General features: G+C 48.7%; 2 protein-coding genes across 12 annotated transcripts in view; one reads left to right on the forward strand and one right to left on the reverse strand.

Annotated features, from left to right (window-relative positions):
* Positions 1 to 17,266, forward strand: part of LOC307196476 (uncharacterized protein) — a 403,273-nt gene that overhangs the window by 1,060 nt on the left and 384,947 nt on the right. The gene's annotated exons all lie outside the window — the stretch shown is intronic.
* Positions 5,251 to 13,884, reverse strand: LOC307196477 (sulfotransferase 1C4-like). Its single transcript, XM_079941420.1, has 7 exons — positions 13,728 to 13,884; positions 10,942 to 11,067; positions 10,137 to 10,234; positions 9,721 to 9,847; positions 9,409 to 9,503; positions 6,547 to 6,727; positions 5,251 to 5,687 (listed from the first exon to the last, which is right to left on the reverse strand). The coding sequence occupies exons 1-7, from the start codon at positions 13,879 to 13,881 to the stop codon at positions 5,572 to 5,574; spliced, it is 897 nt and encodes a 298-aa protein (XP_079797546.1). The 5' UTR covers positions 13,882 to 13,884; the 3' UTR covers positions 5,251 to 5,571.

Raw genomic sequence — 17,266 nt, forward strand, 5'->3', positions numbered from 1 at the left:
AACCGATCAGCAGGACAGAACCTAAGATCACTGGTCATTTTCTTCTGGGTTTTGAGGAAACTTAGAACTAAGACTACAGGGCTTTTGTTGTATCTATTAACATCAAGGACGTTATAGCATTTTATTTTCCCTTCCAGTATGAGATCCAGGCTAGAATCAGGTTTTGCATTTAATTGTCACATCTCTTTAGGTTTCTTTAATCTGGAACATTTCCACAGTCTTTCTTTGTCTTTTATAAAATGGACATTTTGGTCAAACTTTGGACATTTTTGACATTTTATAAAACAAAACCAAAAAAACACCCAAACAACTGAACTCGTAGATACAGAGAAGAGATTGGTGTGGCAGAGGCAGGGTGTGGGAGTGGGCAAGATGGGTGAAGGGGGTTGAAAAGTACAAACGCTGATTTATGAAGCAAATAAGTCTGGGGGATGTTGTGTGCAGCATGGTAACTACAGTTAATAAGACTCTACTGTATACTTGAAAGTTGCTGAGAGAGTCGATCTTAAAAGTTCTCATCACAAGGAAAAAATGATGGTATTTACTAGACTTATTGTGATGATCATTTCGCAATACATACAAATATCAAATCATTATATTGTACACCTGAAACTAACATTATATGTCAATTATAGCTCAATAGAAAAAGGAATAAGAGGGCTTCCCTGGGGGTGCAGTGGTTGGGAGTCTGCCTGCCAATGCAGGGGACGCGGGTTCGTGCCCCGGTCCGGGAAGATCCCACATGCCGCGGAGCGGCTGGGCCCGTGAGCCATGGCCGCTGAGCCTGCGCGTCCGGAGCCTGTGCTCTGCAACGGGAGAGGCCACAGCAGTGAGAGGCCCGCGTACCGCAAAAAAAAAAAAAAGGAATAAGAAATTTGGCATTTTTGAAGTCCTCTCCACCTTTTATTTTTTCAATTAACGTACAGTAATATTATCTTTTCTTTTGGCATACAGTTCTTTGAATTTTAATACATGTACAGACTCTTGTAATCACTGGCATAATCAGTCCACAGAATAGTTTCATTACCCTCACCCTACCCCATCGTGGCTGACACGCCTCCCATCCCTAATCTCTGACAACCGTCATCTGTTCTTCATCACTATCACTTTGTCATTCATGAATGTCATATAAATGGAAACAAACCTTTTGCGACAGGTTTCTTTTCCTCAGCAAAATGCCTTTGAGATTCGTTCAGGTTGTCTCATTTGTCAATGATTTGTTCCCTTTCATCACTAACTGATACTCATTGTACGGATGTGCCGTTATTTATCCATTCACCAACTGCAGGACATTTGGGTTCGTTTCGAGTTTTGGGGTAATTACGAATAGAGCCACTATAAACATTCATGACCAGAGTTTTGTGTGGACATAAGTTTTTATTTCTCTAGGGTACAGACCTAGGAGGGGAAATTGCTGGGCTCTGTGGTAAGTATGTTTAACTTTTTAAGGAACTGCCAACTGTTCATCCTGATCGTTACCCGGCAAGTGGCAGAGGGCATCTTTCTGGGGATAGCCGCATTTAGTGACCACCTGCCTTGGTAAGGTGTGCAGACCAGGATGTGAGGGAAGCAGTCAAACCCTTTTTGAGTTGATTTTTCCAGAGGCCATCTCAACGCTTAACAATATCAAATGTCTGCGGAAGGCAGGGAGCACGGGAGCTCCATTGAATACCCCCCGGTCAGCCATTGTCAAGCTGCTTTTTTGGTAAAAGGCATGCTATGTTCAGGTTGCAAGCTCCACAAAACCAAACACACGACAAATTCTAGTTTCAGGGGCTGCAGCAGTGTGACTGCAGTTGGCTGACTTGACTGAAACAGCAGCACCAAAACCTGAAAAAGTGTCACCGGTGATGAGGCTCCACCAATAAAACGCCTGGGAGGGGTCGGAGGTCAGTCTGTCAGGAGAGACCAGAGCAGCTCTGGGCAGGAGTCACCAGTCCGGAACCCAGTGGCAGCCTCTGCAGAGACGGAGCCCTTCACTTGTGCCTTTTCTGTGACGGCGGCTGCGTTGTCACGTGTGATGTGATGGTGGATCCAGGCAGCAGGATGGTAGCAGCCAGGGCAGCGCGTGCTCAACTAGCAGTTTAGTTCTAGCGTGTCCCATCAGAGAAGGGTCCTTTCTGTGGACATCCACATGAGGACCCCGGAAAGTGCAGTCAGCAGTCATCATTTGTTTCCACAGTTCACGGCCCCAGGGGGGTGTCTGTAACACTACTCTAGTTTTCATAATGGCAGACCTGGTAGCTAGGCCACTGGCAAAGCCCAGGAGTCAGTAAGCACAGAGCACGGTTCATCAAGGCAGGCATTGGCCAGAGCCCTGAGAGGGGCCTGGATTCTGGCCTCTGGGTGGAGGGGCCGTGTCCGCTTTTGGTGTTGCAGGGCTGGCACTGCAGTCCAGTGGAAATCAGTGAGCTTTCGCTTAGTCAAAGCAGGCATTCAGCATTTAGGGGCGTCTGTGAATTGAGGGCTCCAGTGAGCCGTGCAGTGACTCACCTGGCTCAGCGGGGGGCAAAGCTTTCCCTGGAGAGGTAGCTGCTGCTTCTCAGGTAGGGCCCAGATGCCTGCGTGGCCAGGCCGCCGCTCTTGAATCCACCATTTGCACTTGACAGGAAAGGTTTTGTGAGTCGAGCCACCCCAAAATGGGAGTATCAGGCTGGAGGTTCACGAGGCCTCCCTGGGTCGGTCACGCAGTCTTGACAGGGGCTCCTGAGAAGCCGATGGCTGCTCTTCAAGGGGGATGCAGCGGGCAACAGTCCCGGAAGGCACTGAGCGCAAACCCCCAGGGTCACTTGCAGGTGGGGCTCCTCCCTTCCCCAGAGGCTCTGTCAGCGGTCATCAGTCACAGAGACTTCTGGCTCAAACTCTTGCTGGGGGTGCAGAGCCACCAAAGTAGCTAGCGTGCCGCAGCTTGCCGGACGCCTTCAGGTGAAGCCTGTCGTTCTGCACGACACTCAAATGGGACCAGTTTATGGGCTAGCCAACGTAAAGGACCAAGAGAATGTCCCCAGTACCCCTAGTTAGGCTTTTGGCCTCTATGGTGGTGATGGTGGGGGTAGGGCAGAGAGCAAGCAGTCTGGAGCCATAGTTCCAGGAGCTTTACTTGTTGTCAGGCCCCGGACTTTCACTGGGGAGGCTGCCTGTTAGGAGGGTGTGGTGAGTCCCCTTCAGGGCCATTGAAATGGGGGCTTCTAACCTGCCAGCTGAGAGCCGTCATCTCTGTCGGGGTGCTCTGGATGTAAGACGCATCGCCACAAAATCCCCTGGCCCTACACACACACATGCATACACCGTTGTGGCCTCTCCCGTTGCAGAGCACAGGCTCTGGACGCGCAGGCTCAGTGGCCATGGCTCACGGGCCCAGCCGCTCCGCGGCACGTGGTATCCTCCCGGACCGGGGCACGAACTCGTGTCCCCTGCATCGGCAGGCGGACTCTCAACCACTGTGCCACCAGGGAAGCCCACGGGGTTTCTTTAGTTGTGGTGAGTGGGGGCTACTCTTCCTTGCCGTGCGCGGGCTTCTCATTGCGGTGGCTTCTCTCGCTGCGGAGCATGGGCTCTAGGCACACGGGCTTCAGTAGTTCTGGCACATAGGCTTAGTTGCTTCACGGCATGTGGGATCTTCCCGGACCAGGGCTTGAACCCGTGTTACCTGCATTGGCAGGTGGATTCTTAACCACTGCGCCACCAGGGAAGCCCTATTTTTATTTTTTTAAATTGCAGTTGACATACAATATTATATTAGTATTCAAGTGTTCAACATAGTGATTTCACATTTATATTCATTAAGGATTGATCACCACAATAAGTCAGGTAACCATCTGTTACCATATAAAATTATTGCAGTGCTATTGACTATATTCCCTACGCTGTATATTACATTCTGTACCTGTGAGTCAGTTTCTGTTTTGTTTTGTTTGTCTGTTTTGTTTTTTAGATTCCACATGTAAGTATAATGATATGGTATTTGTCTTTGATTATTTCACTTGGCGTAAAATCCTCTAGGTCCATCCATGTTGTCACAAATGACAAGGTTGCATTTTTTATGCCTGAGTAATATTCCATTGTGTATGTGTACCACCTCTCATTTATCCATTCATCTATCAGTGGACATTTAGGTTGTTTCCATGTCTTGGCTATTGTAAATGTGCTGCTGTGAACATTGGGGTGTGTGGATCTTCCCAAATTTTAAATAATTTAAATAGCTACATGCAGCTAGTAGCTAACACAGCACAGCTATAGATGATAGCTGTTCCAGGGACTACTTAGAATGTAAAAAGTTGGCTTTTTAGATTTCCTTAACTGATATAGTATTTCAGTTACTTATTTTTGAGCATATTGTTTGCCATTTGGTTTGCAAAGAAGTATCTAGCAATGTCCCTATCTTGGAGAAAAAATAAACAAATGAAAATTTAAATATGCACAAAAGAGACAATGTAGACATCCAAGAGATAGCATGATGTACTTTAATCTTAATCACAGAAGAATTATGCTAAGTGTAAAGGACTGCAGAAGAGCAGCAACCCTTCAGGTTGCAGTATCTGTAGGAAGATGGGAGACCTGTGCTGGTTATTGGACTTGTTGTCTTTGTTTTGGATGGGTAGGAAGGAAGGAAAGGAAATGTCAGGAGGAGGCGGGGTGAAAGTGAAACTATCCTCTGGGAACCTGTGAGATGCGCTCGGGCCCAGCACGGGGACTCGTCGCTGAGGCAAGGAGGGTGACTGGCAGAATGAAATCCAGCTGGAAGGTGGTTTGGAAGGTCAGTCAACTGTGTCATATGGTTGTAGCTGCCTTTGAATTGATGGCTAAAAAGCTTGGGATTTATCTTCTAGGCAGCAAACATTCAGAATCATTGAAGGATTCTGAGCTAAAGAGAAATATAATGAGTCTTGTTGTGGGAAAACAAGCTTGGCTGATGTATGATGAACAGAGAAACGAGTTAGGTAGCTTATAGGCAAGAGGGAGAGGCTTCTGAACCAGGGGGATGGCTGTAGCGATGAGACTTCCTGGAAGTAAAACCAACGGATGTTGCTGATGGATTAGAGCAGGATTGCAGAGGCGCTGGAGGGAGGGAGGTTAAGGTGGGAGGCTGGGATGGATTGCGGCGCGGCTGGGCTGGGGGGGCGGGCCCCATTAAATGTAGAGGCTGTGGTGAGAGGCTGGGGTGGGTGCTCTGGAGTGACTTAGAAACAGAGTCACCTGATGGTTACTTGGCTACCAAGAAATTGCTGGAAGTAACTGTTTACACATGTTAGTGCTGCATTTAAAAATTGGCTTGAACTTAATCTGTAAATTTTAGTGCGTTTTTGTGTGATGACCGAAGCATTTTTAATACGTTAACAAGCGCATGATCTGTGGAAAATTGACATGTGATGATAATTAGCAATGACGCCATGGTTTTCACGCTGCCACCCTGCCCACCCTCCACTTTGCCCTGACCTCTGATAGCCCTGTCACTTTTTTTAGGGTGAACAAAAGCAAACACAAGGAGCACTAGTGTGACCGCCTGAATCCAGTGTCACGTGGTCGGGGTAATCAGCTTTCACACTGATGGACTCTGGTTCTTTTCATTCCTTACAAGAATCGGATGTGGGAAGTTAGAGTGGTGTCAGCCATCTTCCTCTTGTGATCTTCATCAAATCTCTCGTTCTGGGCCACAGTGAAGTGATTCTTCCAATCTCCCACAGCCCCTGAAACAGACGTGGGGTGGTGGGTGTCAGTACCGTGGGGGGATTTGGATTTCTCTGTTCTCCCGTTTCTGTGTGAGGATTTCTACTCCCCGTCAGGGAGGGACAGAGCCGGGCAAACATTTCTCTGGCTGGCCTGGCAGTGTCTCCTCCTGGAAGGGGGAGGAATCGCCTGTCTGGCTTGTGGGTCGGGAGGTGACACGGCCGCGTGAACAGCAGGTCTGAGGAGCTCTCTTGTCCTTCCCTTCTGCCCGTCGCAGCACACTTGGTGCTTGTGCCTGTGGCTGGCGTCCTGCAGGTAGAAGGGCCTGCTTCTTGAAGGACTCAACCTGCGGTTTTGAGAAAGGAGGGAAGAGAAAGAAGATTCCCCTCCAGTTCTCCACGTGCAATCCCTGTTACCTTTCCCAGACTGCTTTTTCTACATAGTACTTACTAGCAACTATTATCCTGAGTTTTCGTGTGTTTTGGTCACTGCTGTGGACATTGCCCAGAACAGTGTCTGGCACATGGTAGCCACTCCAGTCAGTAAGTATGTTGGAGTGAATGGACCTCTCTGATAGCTTAGAGCCCTCCGGAAAGTGGATTCTTTGCTCCATCTGACTTAATTCTGTATGTTTTCACCTTATCAGCCAGAACTCCAGAAGGAAGGTGAGGATAAAGGGTTGGACTTAGACACCAAACCTCACTCTCCAGTTGTGGCTGAACACTGATTTCATTTCATCTGTGGTTTCTTAAATTATTTTTTCCCCAGAACCATTTATTATTGATCTTATTTTTCTTATCTATAGAAAAGAAACTCCCCAAAGACTCTTAAATATTGGACAATTCCTTTAAGATTATGGTGAAAAGGAAACATAAAAACCTTTTCTCATGAATGGAGAAATAGAGTGGTTCATGAATGGAGCTGGAATCGACGTATAGTTTGCCATCGGGTTCTGCTTCATGACGTCAAATGAACTGTAATGGACAATTTTATCCAGAACTTTATCATCTAGGCTCTTTCCAATAAATTCTGCCAGCTTCAGAATTTCATGCTTTGGGTTCTATGATCAGAGTCAAAAGAAAAGACTTGATATAAGATAATTTATATCAATAAATAATAGTTTCAAAAGACTGTTGGAATGAATTAATGCTAGTAATCAGTAACATGTCATGAATTAAAATTTTAAAAAATCGTGTCTCACGAGTGCTCAGCTTTTCAGATGTGACTCACTTTGATGTGGTGACTGTATCAACTGGAGTCATTACGCTCTTCTTGTTCTAACATGGAAGCGTCAACTGAGCGTGTCGGTGAGACACTCACCACACAGTGACATGCAGTGCATGGGGCACGTGCCACAGAGGGATGTGTCCAGAATTAGGCCCAAATGTCCTGCTCTAGCCCGTCCAGCTAAATGCCCCACGGGGACAGCCACTGGACAGATGCTGCGAGCAGGTGTTGCAGCAGCATTGGGGACCTGGCCACAGAGGCCCGTCTCCTGCTTCTCATGTGGACAGAAGTGGCCCCAGACTTTCCCAGTGGTGCCGGTGAGGGGGGCATGAGGGTGGGAGGGACTTCTTTGCACCCAAGAGGCCCCGTGGCAGTAGCTGCAGTGCCCAGCTGGTCCGGTTGCTTCGGTGTCTCTGAGAAGGTTTCAGCCCCATTGTCGCCACTGTTTCCTCCTCAGAGGGACGCAGCCCAGGGGCGCTGTGGTGTGGGAAGGCCCCTGTGTCCAGGAGGAGTTGTGCGTTGCCGGTGGGAGTGTTTATCCCCGCCACTGTGTCTCCTGCTTTAAAATGGGCTCCCGCTTTGAAGCTTGGATGTCAAAAGTGCTTAATTTAGTTGGCCTCACACAGACTAGGAATCAGCAAGAGTGCTGAGAACTGTGCGCTCTGAGTGACCACAGGCAGGTGACAGCCCAGAGCATGATCGCAGAAACATGTAAGAGGGCGCTGGGGACCCTGAGGTTAGACTGCCCATTTCGGTGAAGTCTCCTCCTGGCATTCATAATGCATTAGGATCTACCCCAGGGTTCTGTACACCGTTCCCAGGGACACATCCTCCTTTGGCCCTGCTATGACGATATGTGGGCAAGCGTCACCTACATGGACTTTCCCTGGTCTTAGCTTAGTAGCATCTGATATCATGGCCCCTGTTTGTCACATCCAGTCATAAAAGAGCAAACCCTTCCTTATAACCCCTGCCATAATATTCCTTAGTTGAGTGTCTATATCTGGAATCCTGTGACGAGACAACTCTCTGAACTGCAGCAGTGCATATATGTATATGTGACCAGAGTCTCCTTTTGTATGCCCTCCTGTTGTTTAGTTTTTCGGTGCTCTCTTGTGGTGTCTCCACACTTTTGTACCAAGTAAACACAAGGGAGAGAATTTTATACTGATACCTGTATGGGTTGTCCTGCTAGCCCTGGAATCATGGTTCTGAGAATCCTAGAAATGTAATCCTAGAAACTTACCTATTTAAAAAAACCATACAGAACAGATCAGTGTTTGCCAGAGGTGGAAGGTGAAGTGGGTGAAGGGGGTCAAAATGTTCAAAATTCCAGTTGTAAGATAAATAAGTCCTAGGATGTAGTGTACATCATGGTGACTATAATCACACGGTATTGTATAATTAATAACATTGTATCGTACAGTATAATAACACTGTGCTGAGAATAGATCTTAAAAGTTCTCACCACAAGAAAGAAAATTTTTGTCACTGTGTGTGGTGACAGATGTTGACTGATTATGGAGAAAATTTCTCAGTACATACAAATATCAAATCATTATCCTGTACACCTGAAACGAATATAATGTTACTTGTCAGTTGTATCTCAATAAAAAACATAGAAAAATGATGCTGTGTTTTTCACTCTTCAGATATTTTGTAGACACAACTGGATAAAGCCCAGTAGTGATGGAACCTAAGAGAAATGCAGCTAAACTAATGTGCACAGGAATCCCCGATTAATCTTTTAAAACTGCACGTCTGACTTAGCAGGCCTGGCATGGCCTCTGAGAGGCCATGCAGCTGTCTGTGACGTACCTTTTGAGAACCAGGCTTTCTGTTATAAATTCTAGAACAGAGACTGTAATTCTGTATAGATCCCTGTATTCAGTGGAGTCACAGAAAGGACTGGGTAGATGACCATTTACAATATACTCTCATGACACCACCTCATTTAGTCGTTATAACAGCTCTTGGAGTGCATATTACTATCTCCTTTCTGCATGTAAGGAAACTAAATTCCTAGATGCTCAGCATCTTCACAAAGAATAATTGCCAATAGGCAGTAAAGCCAGAACTGGGATTCAGGAATTTTGACTCTAAACCATTAGTGTTTCCCACTGCGCCATAATTTCTTAAACTGTTTCTTGAAACTATGACGTTCCTCAAGTACTAATAAAAAAAACCCAAAATATGCTGGATTTGTTTTCCCTTCTAAACGGAATTTAAAAGTCTACATACAAGGAGAAAAAAAGGCATCCCTCATTTTGCCATCCTCTGCCTATAAGGAAAAGGTGTCCCAGAGCCCAGAGCTCCAGGAAGCTCAGGTGAGACTGTGTGATACAGAAACTCATGACGTCCCAGGTGTTCTTTGATGCGTGGACAGCTGCAGCCGGTGAAATGTAGCGTCTTCTGTGCCCTGTTTCAATCTGTGAGTCCCTGATGGGGTCCGCACGTTATGACTGAAATATTTTACGGTCAGAGGGGAACACGTGAGGCGGCCCTGCTCCTTACCCTCTTCATGTCCTCGTAGAAGAGGTAGAGGATGCGGTGCTGGTCCTTGGCATCCCACCATCCCTTCACGTGCTCGAACCAGGAGCCCCAACACACTGCAGGACGGGATCAGAAATAGGGCAGTGAGTCGCAGAAACCCAGCTGACAAGCACCCACCTGGGAGGAGAATCCTGAAGAGAGGGAGAAGGTCACGCTGGTGATTCCCTCACCGTGAAGAAGGCAGAGCCCCTGCTGTTCTAAGGAAATGATGACTTCTCTGTAGAGTATCTGAGGATTTTGAGAAAGGATGGGAGCAAAGCTGAGTTCTCTCACCGTCCCCAGCCAGAAAACTCTCAAAGTACTCTTCCCAGGTTCCTGGAGCAGGAAGCCCTTTATTCATCCTGTGGAAGTGGTAATAAGACACCATGCTGTCCTTGGGGTTTCTTGCTACGTAGATTATCTGGGAGTAGAGGGAGGGAGGGAAGAAGCAAAACCAGGATTAGACCAACAGTTATGTTAGGGTGGGTATATTCCATACAGATGAATCTTTCCGATGCTGCACTCCTGTGATTTGGCTTTTGTGGGAGGTGGAAAGCATTCATATCAATTTGCATATTGATGATGTGACAAGGTGGACTCGTTTTTTTTTTTTTTTTTTTTAACAAGCGAAGTGTTTTAAGAGGAAATGGATTGAGGACCAGTCTGAGGTCCTTCTAAGGGGTCAACTCTGAATTCCTTTGGCTCTTTACCTTACAGTTTTTCTCCAGGAAGGATGGTGGCAGCAAGTGGATGGGAAGGTGCGTCTTTAGGATCCGTGGTGAGGGCATTGCATTAGCTTGTTCCAAGCCTGTAAAATTAATTTTCAATGACTTCCCATTATTTTTCTCTATTTGCTTCAGAATCTTGCTGCTTTGTTATTACTACGTTAGGAACAGTTCCAGGCCGCCTGTAACTCTGTGGATCTCATCTGAGAGAATACTTGTAGCATACGAATGGGTTTTTTGGGCTAGAGCAGTAGTTTTTGTTTTTGTTTTCGTTTTGCAGTACGCAGGCCTCTCACTGTTGTGGCCTCTCCCATTGCGGAGCACAGGCTCCGGACACGCAGGCTCAGCGGCCATGGCTTACGGGCCCAGCCGCTCCGCAGCATGTTGGTTCCTCCCGGACCGGGGCACGAACCCGTGTCCCCTGCATCGGCAGGCGGACTCCCAACCACTGCGCCACCAGGGAAGCCCGGCTAGAGCAGTTTTTAACCATAACAATAAACCAAATAAAGAAGAACCTAAAAAATTCAAACCCTTCCACTATAAAATTATCTTACCTAGGCTCATCCTTGTGGAGTGAAGTTAATTTCTAATTGGAGAATCAAAACTTAACTTACTTTTGCATAAACAGTAACTTGATTAGAAAATGTCTGGAGTTAGAACGATGGCCAGATGGTGAGAAAGACAGTCATGGAGTCCATCGATGGTCTAGAATTCTGAGAGGGCTACTGGATAGTAAAAATCCCTGGTGGGTGTCTAGGCCCGGGGTCAGGTGCAGCTGTGCCGTACTCACCAGATTCCATACCCGGGATTTTCCACTCGATGAAGGGGAATCGCTCGTGAGTAGGTGCCCGCTGGCTTCTGTCAATATCACCCTCGTTTTGTATCAAGTCCACGATCTCCTGCGTCCAGGTTGTTCCTTATTCCCCAGGAAGATGAGGAAGCACAGGCTTTATCTACTGCAGTTCTTAGAATGTGACCAAACACTTGTTAGAGCAGCCGTGTGAACTTTAAAGCCAGCTTTATAATGGAATTCAGAAACCATCCTTCTTCGTTTATATCTTGTGTTATCATAATATGGTATGATATGGATTTTTATACAAAGACTCCAATTTGGAGTGGACATTAGATTCATAAATATATAGTTCTTTTTTTATTCTGTACAGCCATTAATTAGGATTGTTATGCTATTGAGTTAGCTGCATAGTTCCTTAGAAAGGCAGAACGAGAGTCCTCACCAGCCTGTGATGTGGAGAGTCATCACGGTGTGGTCTTCAGACTCTGTCCAAGTGCGTAGCATGGGCTTGCTACGCGGGAGGAGGCTCTTGTTATGTGTTGGCCGAATGAATGAAAGATTAGGGTTTAGTCTCCATTTTCACACTTTCCTTTATTTTACCTGAAAGGCTAAAAAGTGCATTCCCTAGGCTCCTTTGCTGCCGAGATTCTAAATGTCCTGAGATCTGATTTACATTCTGGGATTTGAGGGAAGGAGGTAGAGGTCTGATTGATAGAAGATGTGCAGAGGCCACTCCGCATTTTGCTGCCTGGAACCTCGACCCAGAGGCTGCACCCTCACTGCCCCCGCTGCCCCCGAGAAGGGCCTCTGTCTCCCAGCTCCGGTCAGCTCCTGCGGGCCGCCCCATCCTGACCAGCGTGGGGCTGCCACCTGACCTTCGGCCTTGGCTGAAGACTGCTGACCAGACACCTGACCGAGTCCGTGGCAGGAGGAGGCTGGGAGACTGAGCTCTGAGTCCTGGGTCTGGGCTGATCATCTCTGGTTACGAGACCCTTTCTCATGCTCCCAATTCAGCGCTTCTAGGTCTGCCAGGGGGCACAGCTTAGGAAACAAGAGAGCAGCTGCAGTTTACATCCTCGGTCAGTTAGCTTCTAATATTTTCTGACACCAACTCTTTCATTACAGGATCCAGGACCAATATTTCTTTAGCTATTGACTCAAAGGAAGTTCAAGTGTACTCGCTTTGTGTGTTTATTCTTGACAGACACGGGCTAATGCTGGGGCAGACTCCAGTGCGACTGGAGGTTCAGGGTCAGATCGTCCCCTAGCAGTCAGCGGTTCTGCAGTGTGTTTATCTCACCTCAGTCACAGAGCACTTATTATTCTGCTAAAAAGTTAGGTGTGAACCATTCCATGATCTGAGCTTGTTTCTTCCCTCTGATCAGTAGAGCCTTTATTAGTGCACAGGTTTTGAGTGATTGACTAAATATTACCTTAGCTGGCAAGTGCTTCACTTTTTGAGCGTGTTATTTGCATTGTACGGTCCTGCTTGCCCCTAACCCATGAAAACCCTAAATGAACCAAATCTTAATGCTCACATATGGCAGGTGGAGAAAAGATGAATGATTAAGCATTGTACTGAAATTATGGTAATAAATTAAGAGTTGTGGGTGAAATTAAGGCAGTGAGATGTGATCCCCACCAGTGGGTACTTTCAGAAATTCACATTTAAAAAATTTTAATTCTGAACAGACTCATGATGAGTAAGATCAGAAAATCAGGGCCGATATGAAACCGATGGATGGGTGAGTCTAAGGCCCCATCTACCTGTAGAGCCTTTTGTCAGATTGTTACAGATAAAGGCAAAGGGGGTGGAGCGTGTGTGCGTGTGTGCGTGTGTGTGTGTGCACACATGTGTGTGAGCATGTAGCAGAAGTTATTGACATGGAGCTTGACTTTGCAGAGAGCAGATGTCAGTGCAATTGGGGTATGAGTTGAATACTGTATTTTTGGTCTAACTGTAGATATACACAAATAACTGCAGAGAGCTCTTTCTCTCTGCTCACCCCTCATTTTTATGATGCAGTGGCTGAGCTCAAGTTTGTCTTGTTTCTTCAGTGACTTTGTTAAACTGACTATTGAAATAAGAAAGTAGGTTCACAACCTACCACCAGGGAGGGTGGAAATTAAGAGAGTATTTCTGGGACCCTGAGCTGGGAGACTTACAAGCTCAGCATTGCAGAGCCCAAGCCCCTCCTCTTCCCTAGATCAGGCAGGGGTCCCCTGTCTGGCTCTGCTATATGGGCCTGTGCTGGGAACAAGTAAGGCAGCAAGTCTGGCCCCTTTGTTTTGGGCTGTTTGATTCACTCTCTTTCAGGGAAGTAAAAAAACAGGTACATCACAGAAAGAATTAAATTCTTAAGATGTGTAGGTCATTTTAATATTTTTTGTGTGGTTTCAGTTACCACCTGTGATTTGTCTTGGCAGTATCACTCTGCCCAGTAAACAGCTTTCCACTCAAATCCAGGTCGGTTTCTTTATTTCTTTATTATTATTATTATTTTTTGTTGCGGCACGTGGGCCTCTCACTGTTGTGGCCTCTCCCGTTGCAGGGCACAGGCTCTGGACGCGCAGGCCCAGCGGCCATGGCTCACGGGCCCAGCCGCTCCGCAGCATGTGGGATATTCCCGGACTGGGGCACGAACCCGTGTCCCCTGAATTGGCAGGCGGACTCCCAACCACTGCGCCACCAGGGAAGCCCTCTTTATTTCATTATTGATGCATCTTTCCCGCTTCTCTTCCTAACCCTCCTCTGCGTCTCCCCCCCGATCCCTCCCGCCTACCTGCTTTCGGGTAGGTGGAAATGAGCAGATCATCAGGCCTGGCTTGGAAGTTCCAGATCTGATCCCAGGTGTCACAGGTGGGCGTGGGCTGCAGAATCCCCTCCACGTAGTCCACAGCCAGGCGCTCCGTGCCGTCATATTTTAAATCCTCCATTTTGTTCAAGGTCAAGAGTGTTGGATATCAGATTTCTGCTCCAGGAAAGTGTTACTCTCAGTCAGCTCAGAGCTGCGTTCTTGGCATCGTACAGACAGGGCAGAGCTCAGACCTCAGGTCCTGCCTTGGGCTGGCAGTCGAGGGGGAGCCCATCCAGGGAGCTGGGACTCTTGTTTAGGACTTTGCACACAGCGCAAAGTCCTCCACAGCCCCAGCGGGGCTCTGATATAGCCGCCGAGCCCTCGGCTCCTGGCTGCCGTTCAGGGTCCTGTGCGCATTCAGCCCTGCTCTTCTGTACCGTTAGCAGGAGTCAGTGCCACCTCACTTGTAGTTCTCCTCTGTGTCCACAAAATAATTCACAGATCTCCATTAATTGTTTCTTCTGGGAATTTTAAGCTAATTAAGAAGTTGCAGGGAATCTGCCCGCGGGATTACAGGTTGCAACGCAGAATGCCTACGCCGAAAGGCTGGAGGGAAGTTTCTGTGCTGCTAACAATGACAGCCTAGATTGAACCTCCCAGCACAGATGGCCGAAGGGGTCAGCATTGTTATTTTTAAGAGTAAAGTAAACGAGGCTGTAATAGCGAAGGTTCCCTCCCTGTTGTAGGCTGTTCAGTGTCCGTAGCAGTCGGTGTCTGTTCACAGCTAATAAAACATGTTTGTCTTACTTGAAGCCAAGTGGATGCAAAAACTTGGGAGCTACAGAACACATACCCTCTGGCGTCCTCCTTCCTGGAGTTCACCTCCCAGCCTCGTGCCACATCCCCTGCAAGCCCCTTGTTTTCCTAAAAGCCTTGGTGCTTATTTAGCCTCCTTGTGCCTTTCCTTGGAATCATTCCTGGCTGCAGCGGAGTTTTTTTCCCTCCTATTTCCCCCACAACCCTTCTCGGCTGACCACCTCGAAAACAAGACCAGACCTGCCCAGGTCTCCTGTTTCTCCTTGTGATATAATCGAGAGCACGTCTGGTCTTTGTCTCCGGTTCCCGATGCCGAGTTTCAAAAGCCCTTTTAAGTCCCTGAGTGATTGGAGCCTTTGGTTGTTCACCGTGAGTCCCTTTAGACCACACCTGAGTTGGTGCCAACGAGGTGACACCTGCTGGGCCCATAGACAGTTCCAGGGGAGGGGCCGCCATGGCAGAAGATCAAGTGTGTGATCACGGGGTTGGGCCTTTCCATCCCATCCCCCCTCCAGGGAGAGGAGAGGGTCTTGGAGAGTGGGGTCAGCCGTGTGGCCAGTGACATGAGAACCCACGAACCCCGGACCCCGAGGCTCTGTGCAGCTTCCCGGCCGGTGAGCGCAGTGAGGGGCCGGGCCAGGGGGGTGCCGTGCCCAGGCTCCACGAGGACAGGGGGATAGGGCACGGCAGCTCTGCTCCCTCTGTCCCAGACCTTGCTCCCAGCACCTCTTCCATTTGGCTGTTGTGATCTGAATCCTCTATGATGAAACTGTAACTGTAGGTGTAGCGCTTTCAGTGAGTCCTGAAAGCACCATTATGGATGCTATGGGGGTCATGGGGACCCTCCACACTTAGAGCTGGTTGGTCAGAAGCACAGATGGTCCCCACGACTCATGGGTGCATCTGGGGGGGGTGGGTCTTGGGAAGGACTTTGCCCTTGACCTCTGGGTCTGCGCTAACCCCTGGTGGTCAGTGTCAGTACGGAAGCCAGTTGACAGAGAACCACCCTGAGACGCCTCTCCCGCCCCCAGCTGCCCCAGATGCTGTTCCTGCCGGCAGGAGTCTCCCTTCTTGCTTAAACCACTTCCCACCCAGACCTTCACAGCACCCCACGAGGGCCTCCGCGTGGCGCCCCTGTGGTACCTGGGAGCCCAGGGTGTGCACACTGCCCGCTCTGCAGCCCTGATGCCCCCCGTGTACCCCCTCCTGTGTCCCCGTGCCTCCCGCAGGCACAGGCTCCCGCCCCCGTGGCTGTCCTTCATTTCCCGGCTTCACCCTCTGGCTCAGGCTCACCTGCGTCTGAACCTTCAGATCTTCTTTAACGTCCTCCCTAAACAGCCCCTCTCTGGAGAGCCTGTCCCTGAACTTGGGTGCCTCCCCTTTCATTGCTGGTGGCCCTGTCCTGTCCTTTGGAGCAGCCGTCCGCACTCAGCCCCGTGTCCTCCCCTGTCCGCCGCAGCACGGAAACTGGGCTCTGCTCGTGTCCTCACCGCAGCCGGCCCTGTGGCTGGCGCCTGTGTCCTCTGCAGAAGGGAAGAGGGAAACGAACTGGAGAACCGAGGGAGTGAGGTCTGGGAGCCACCACCGTGCCGGGGTTAGGCGAGCTGGTGGCTGAGGCTGGGGGTCTGAGACGGAAGGCAGACATCGGACGCCTGCCCTGACCCCTGCACCAGCTCCCGGCAGCCGAGGGCTGTGGACGGGGTGCTGACCCTCTGTGCCCCTGCACCCCGACTTTCCTCTGAAAATGGGGGTCATGACAGCCTCTGCCTATGGAGTTGTTGTGCGAATGAAAGTGTGTTTACCGCTCAGCAACCTTATCTGTGAATAATGAGCCATGACTATGGGTCCCTCTTCCCATGTGACCTCAGGGGGATGCCTGGGCTCTCCCTGCCCCTCAGCCTCCCTGTCGGCTGTCGGGAGATGGATGGACGCTTGGGACCAAGACTGCCAGGTGGAATTCCTGGCCCTCACGTGCATTTTAAAAGACTTAGGAAAATTATCTGTGGCTTTTCAGAGAAACTTCTTTCTATGGTCTTTATAGTTCTGTGTGCCAGCAGAGTAGAGAGCTGGGGAGCTTAGCAACATCTTGGCAGTTTTGTTTAGTCCCTTGTGTGCTGGGGATGGAGGGCTGGGAGACAGGGAGAAAATGCCCCCTGTCCCCGAAGGGGACTGGCTGAGGTTGAAATAGACCTGGGGATAGTTGAAGATTTCAAATAACCTGAAAAATTTTCATGACTGCACAGATGATTCCTATTCTCATTTAATATTTTTCCCCAATAATATCAATACTTTCTCACAAGTTCAGGAAAATTAAATAAAGTGTTGTACTTAGTTATTATAAAATTCACGTGGTGCTAAGTCTCCACCTGCTAAGCGTTGCTTTGGAATTCCAAATCTCTGGGTTGGATTGAAGCTGCCCCGTGTAGACTTTCTAGTCACTCAATCCCTTCTGAGCCATTTTAGCCTCACGGGATTAATGTAAGAATTGAGGCATGTAAGTCATTCTGCGGTGTTGGCACACGGTAGGCACCAGAGGTGAAGTCACTGCCCTTTCTCTCCTAAGTCTTCCTGGTTCCTCTTTCCCACTGTTTTCCTACAGGCGTGGGGAGGAGACCCCCTCCTGCCCTCTCTGGATGTCCCAGGTGTAAACCAGGGGCTTGTCTAGGCCTCACATGTGATCCCTTTGAAAAAATTACAAAGGGGCTTTC

The sequence above is a fragment of the Stenella coeruleoalba genome (assembly GCF_951394435.1).
Source record: "Stenella coeruleoalba genome assembly, chromosome: 13".
Taxonomy (NCBI): Eukaryota; Metazoa; Chordata; class Mammalia; order Artiodactyla; family Delphinidae; genus Stenella; species Stenella coeruleoalba.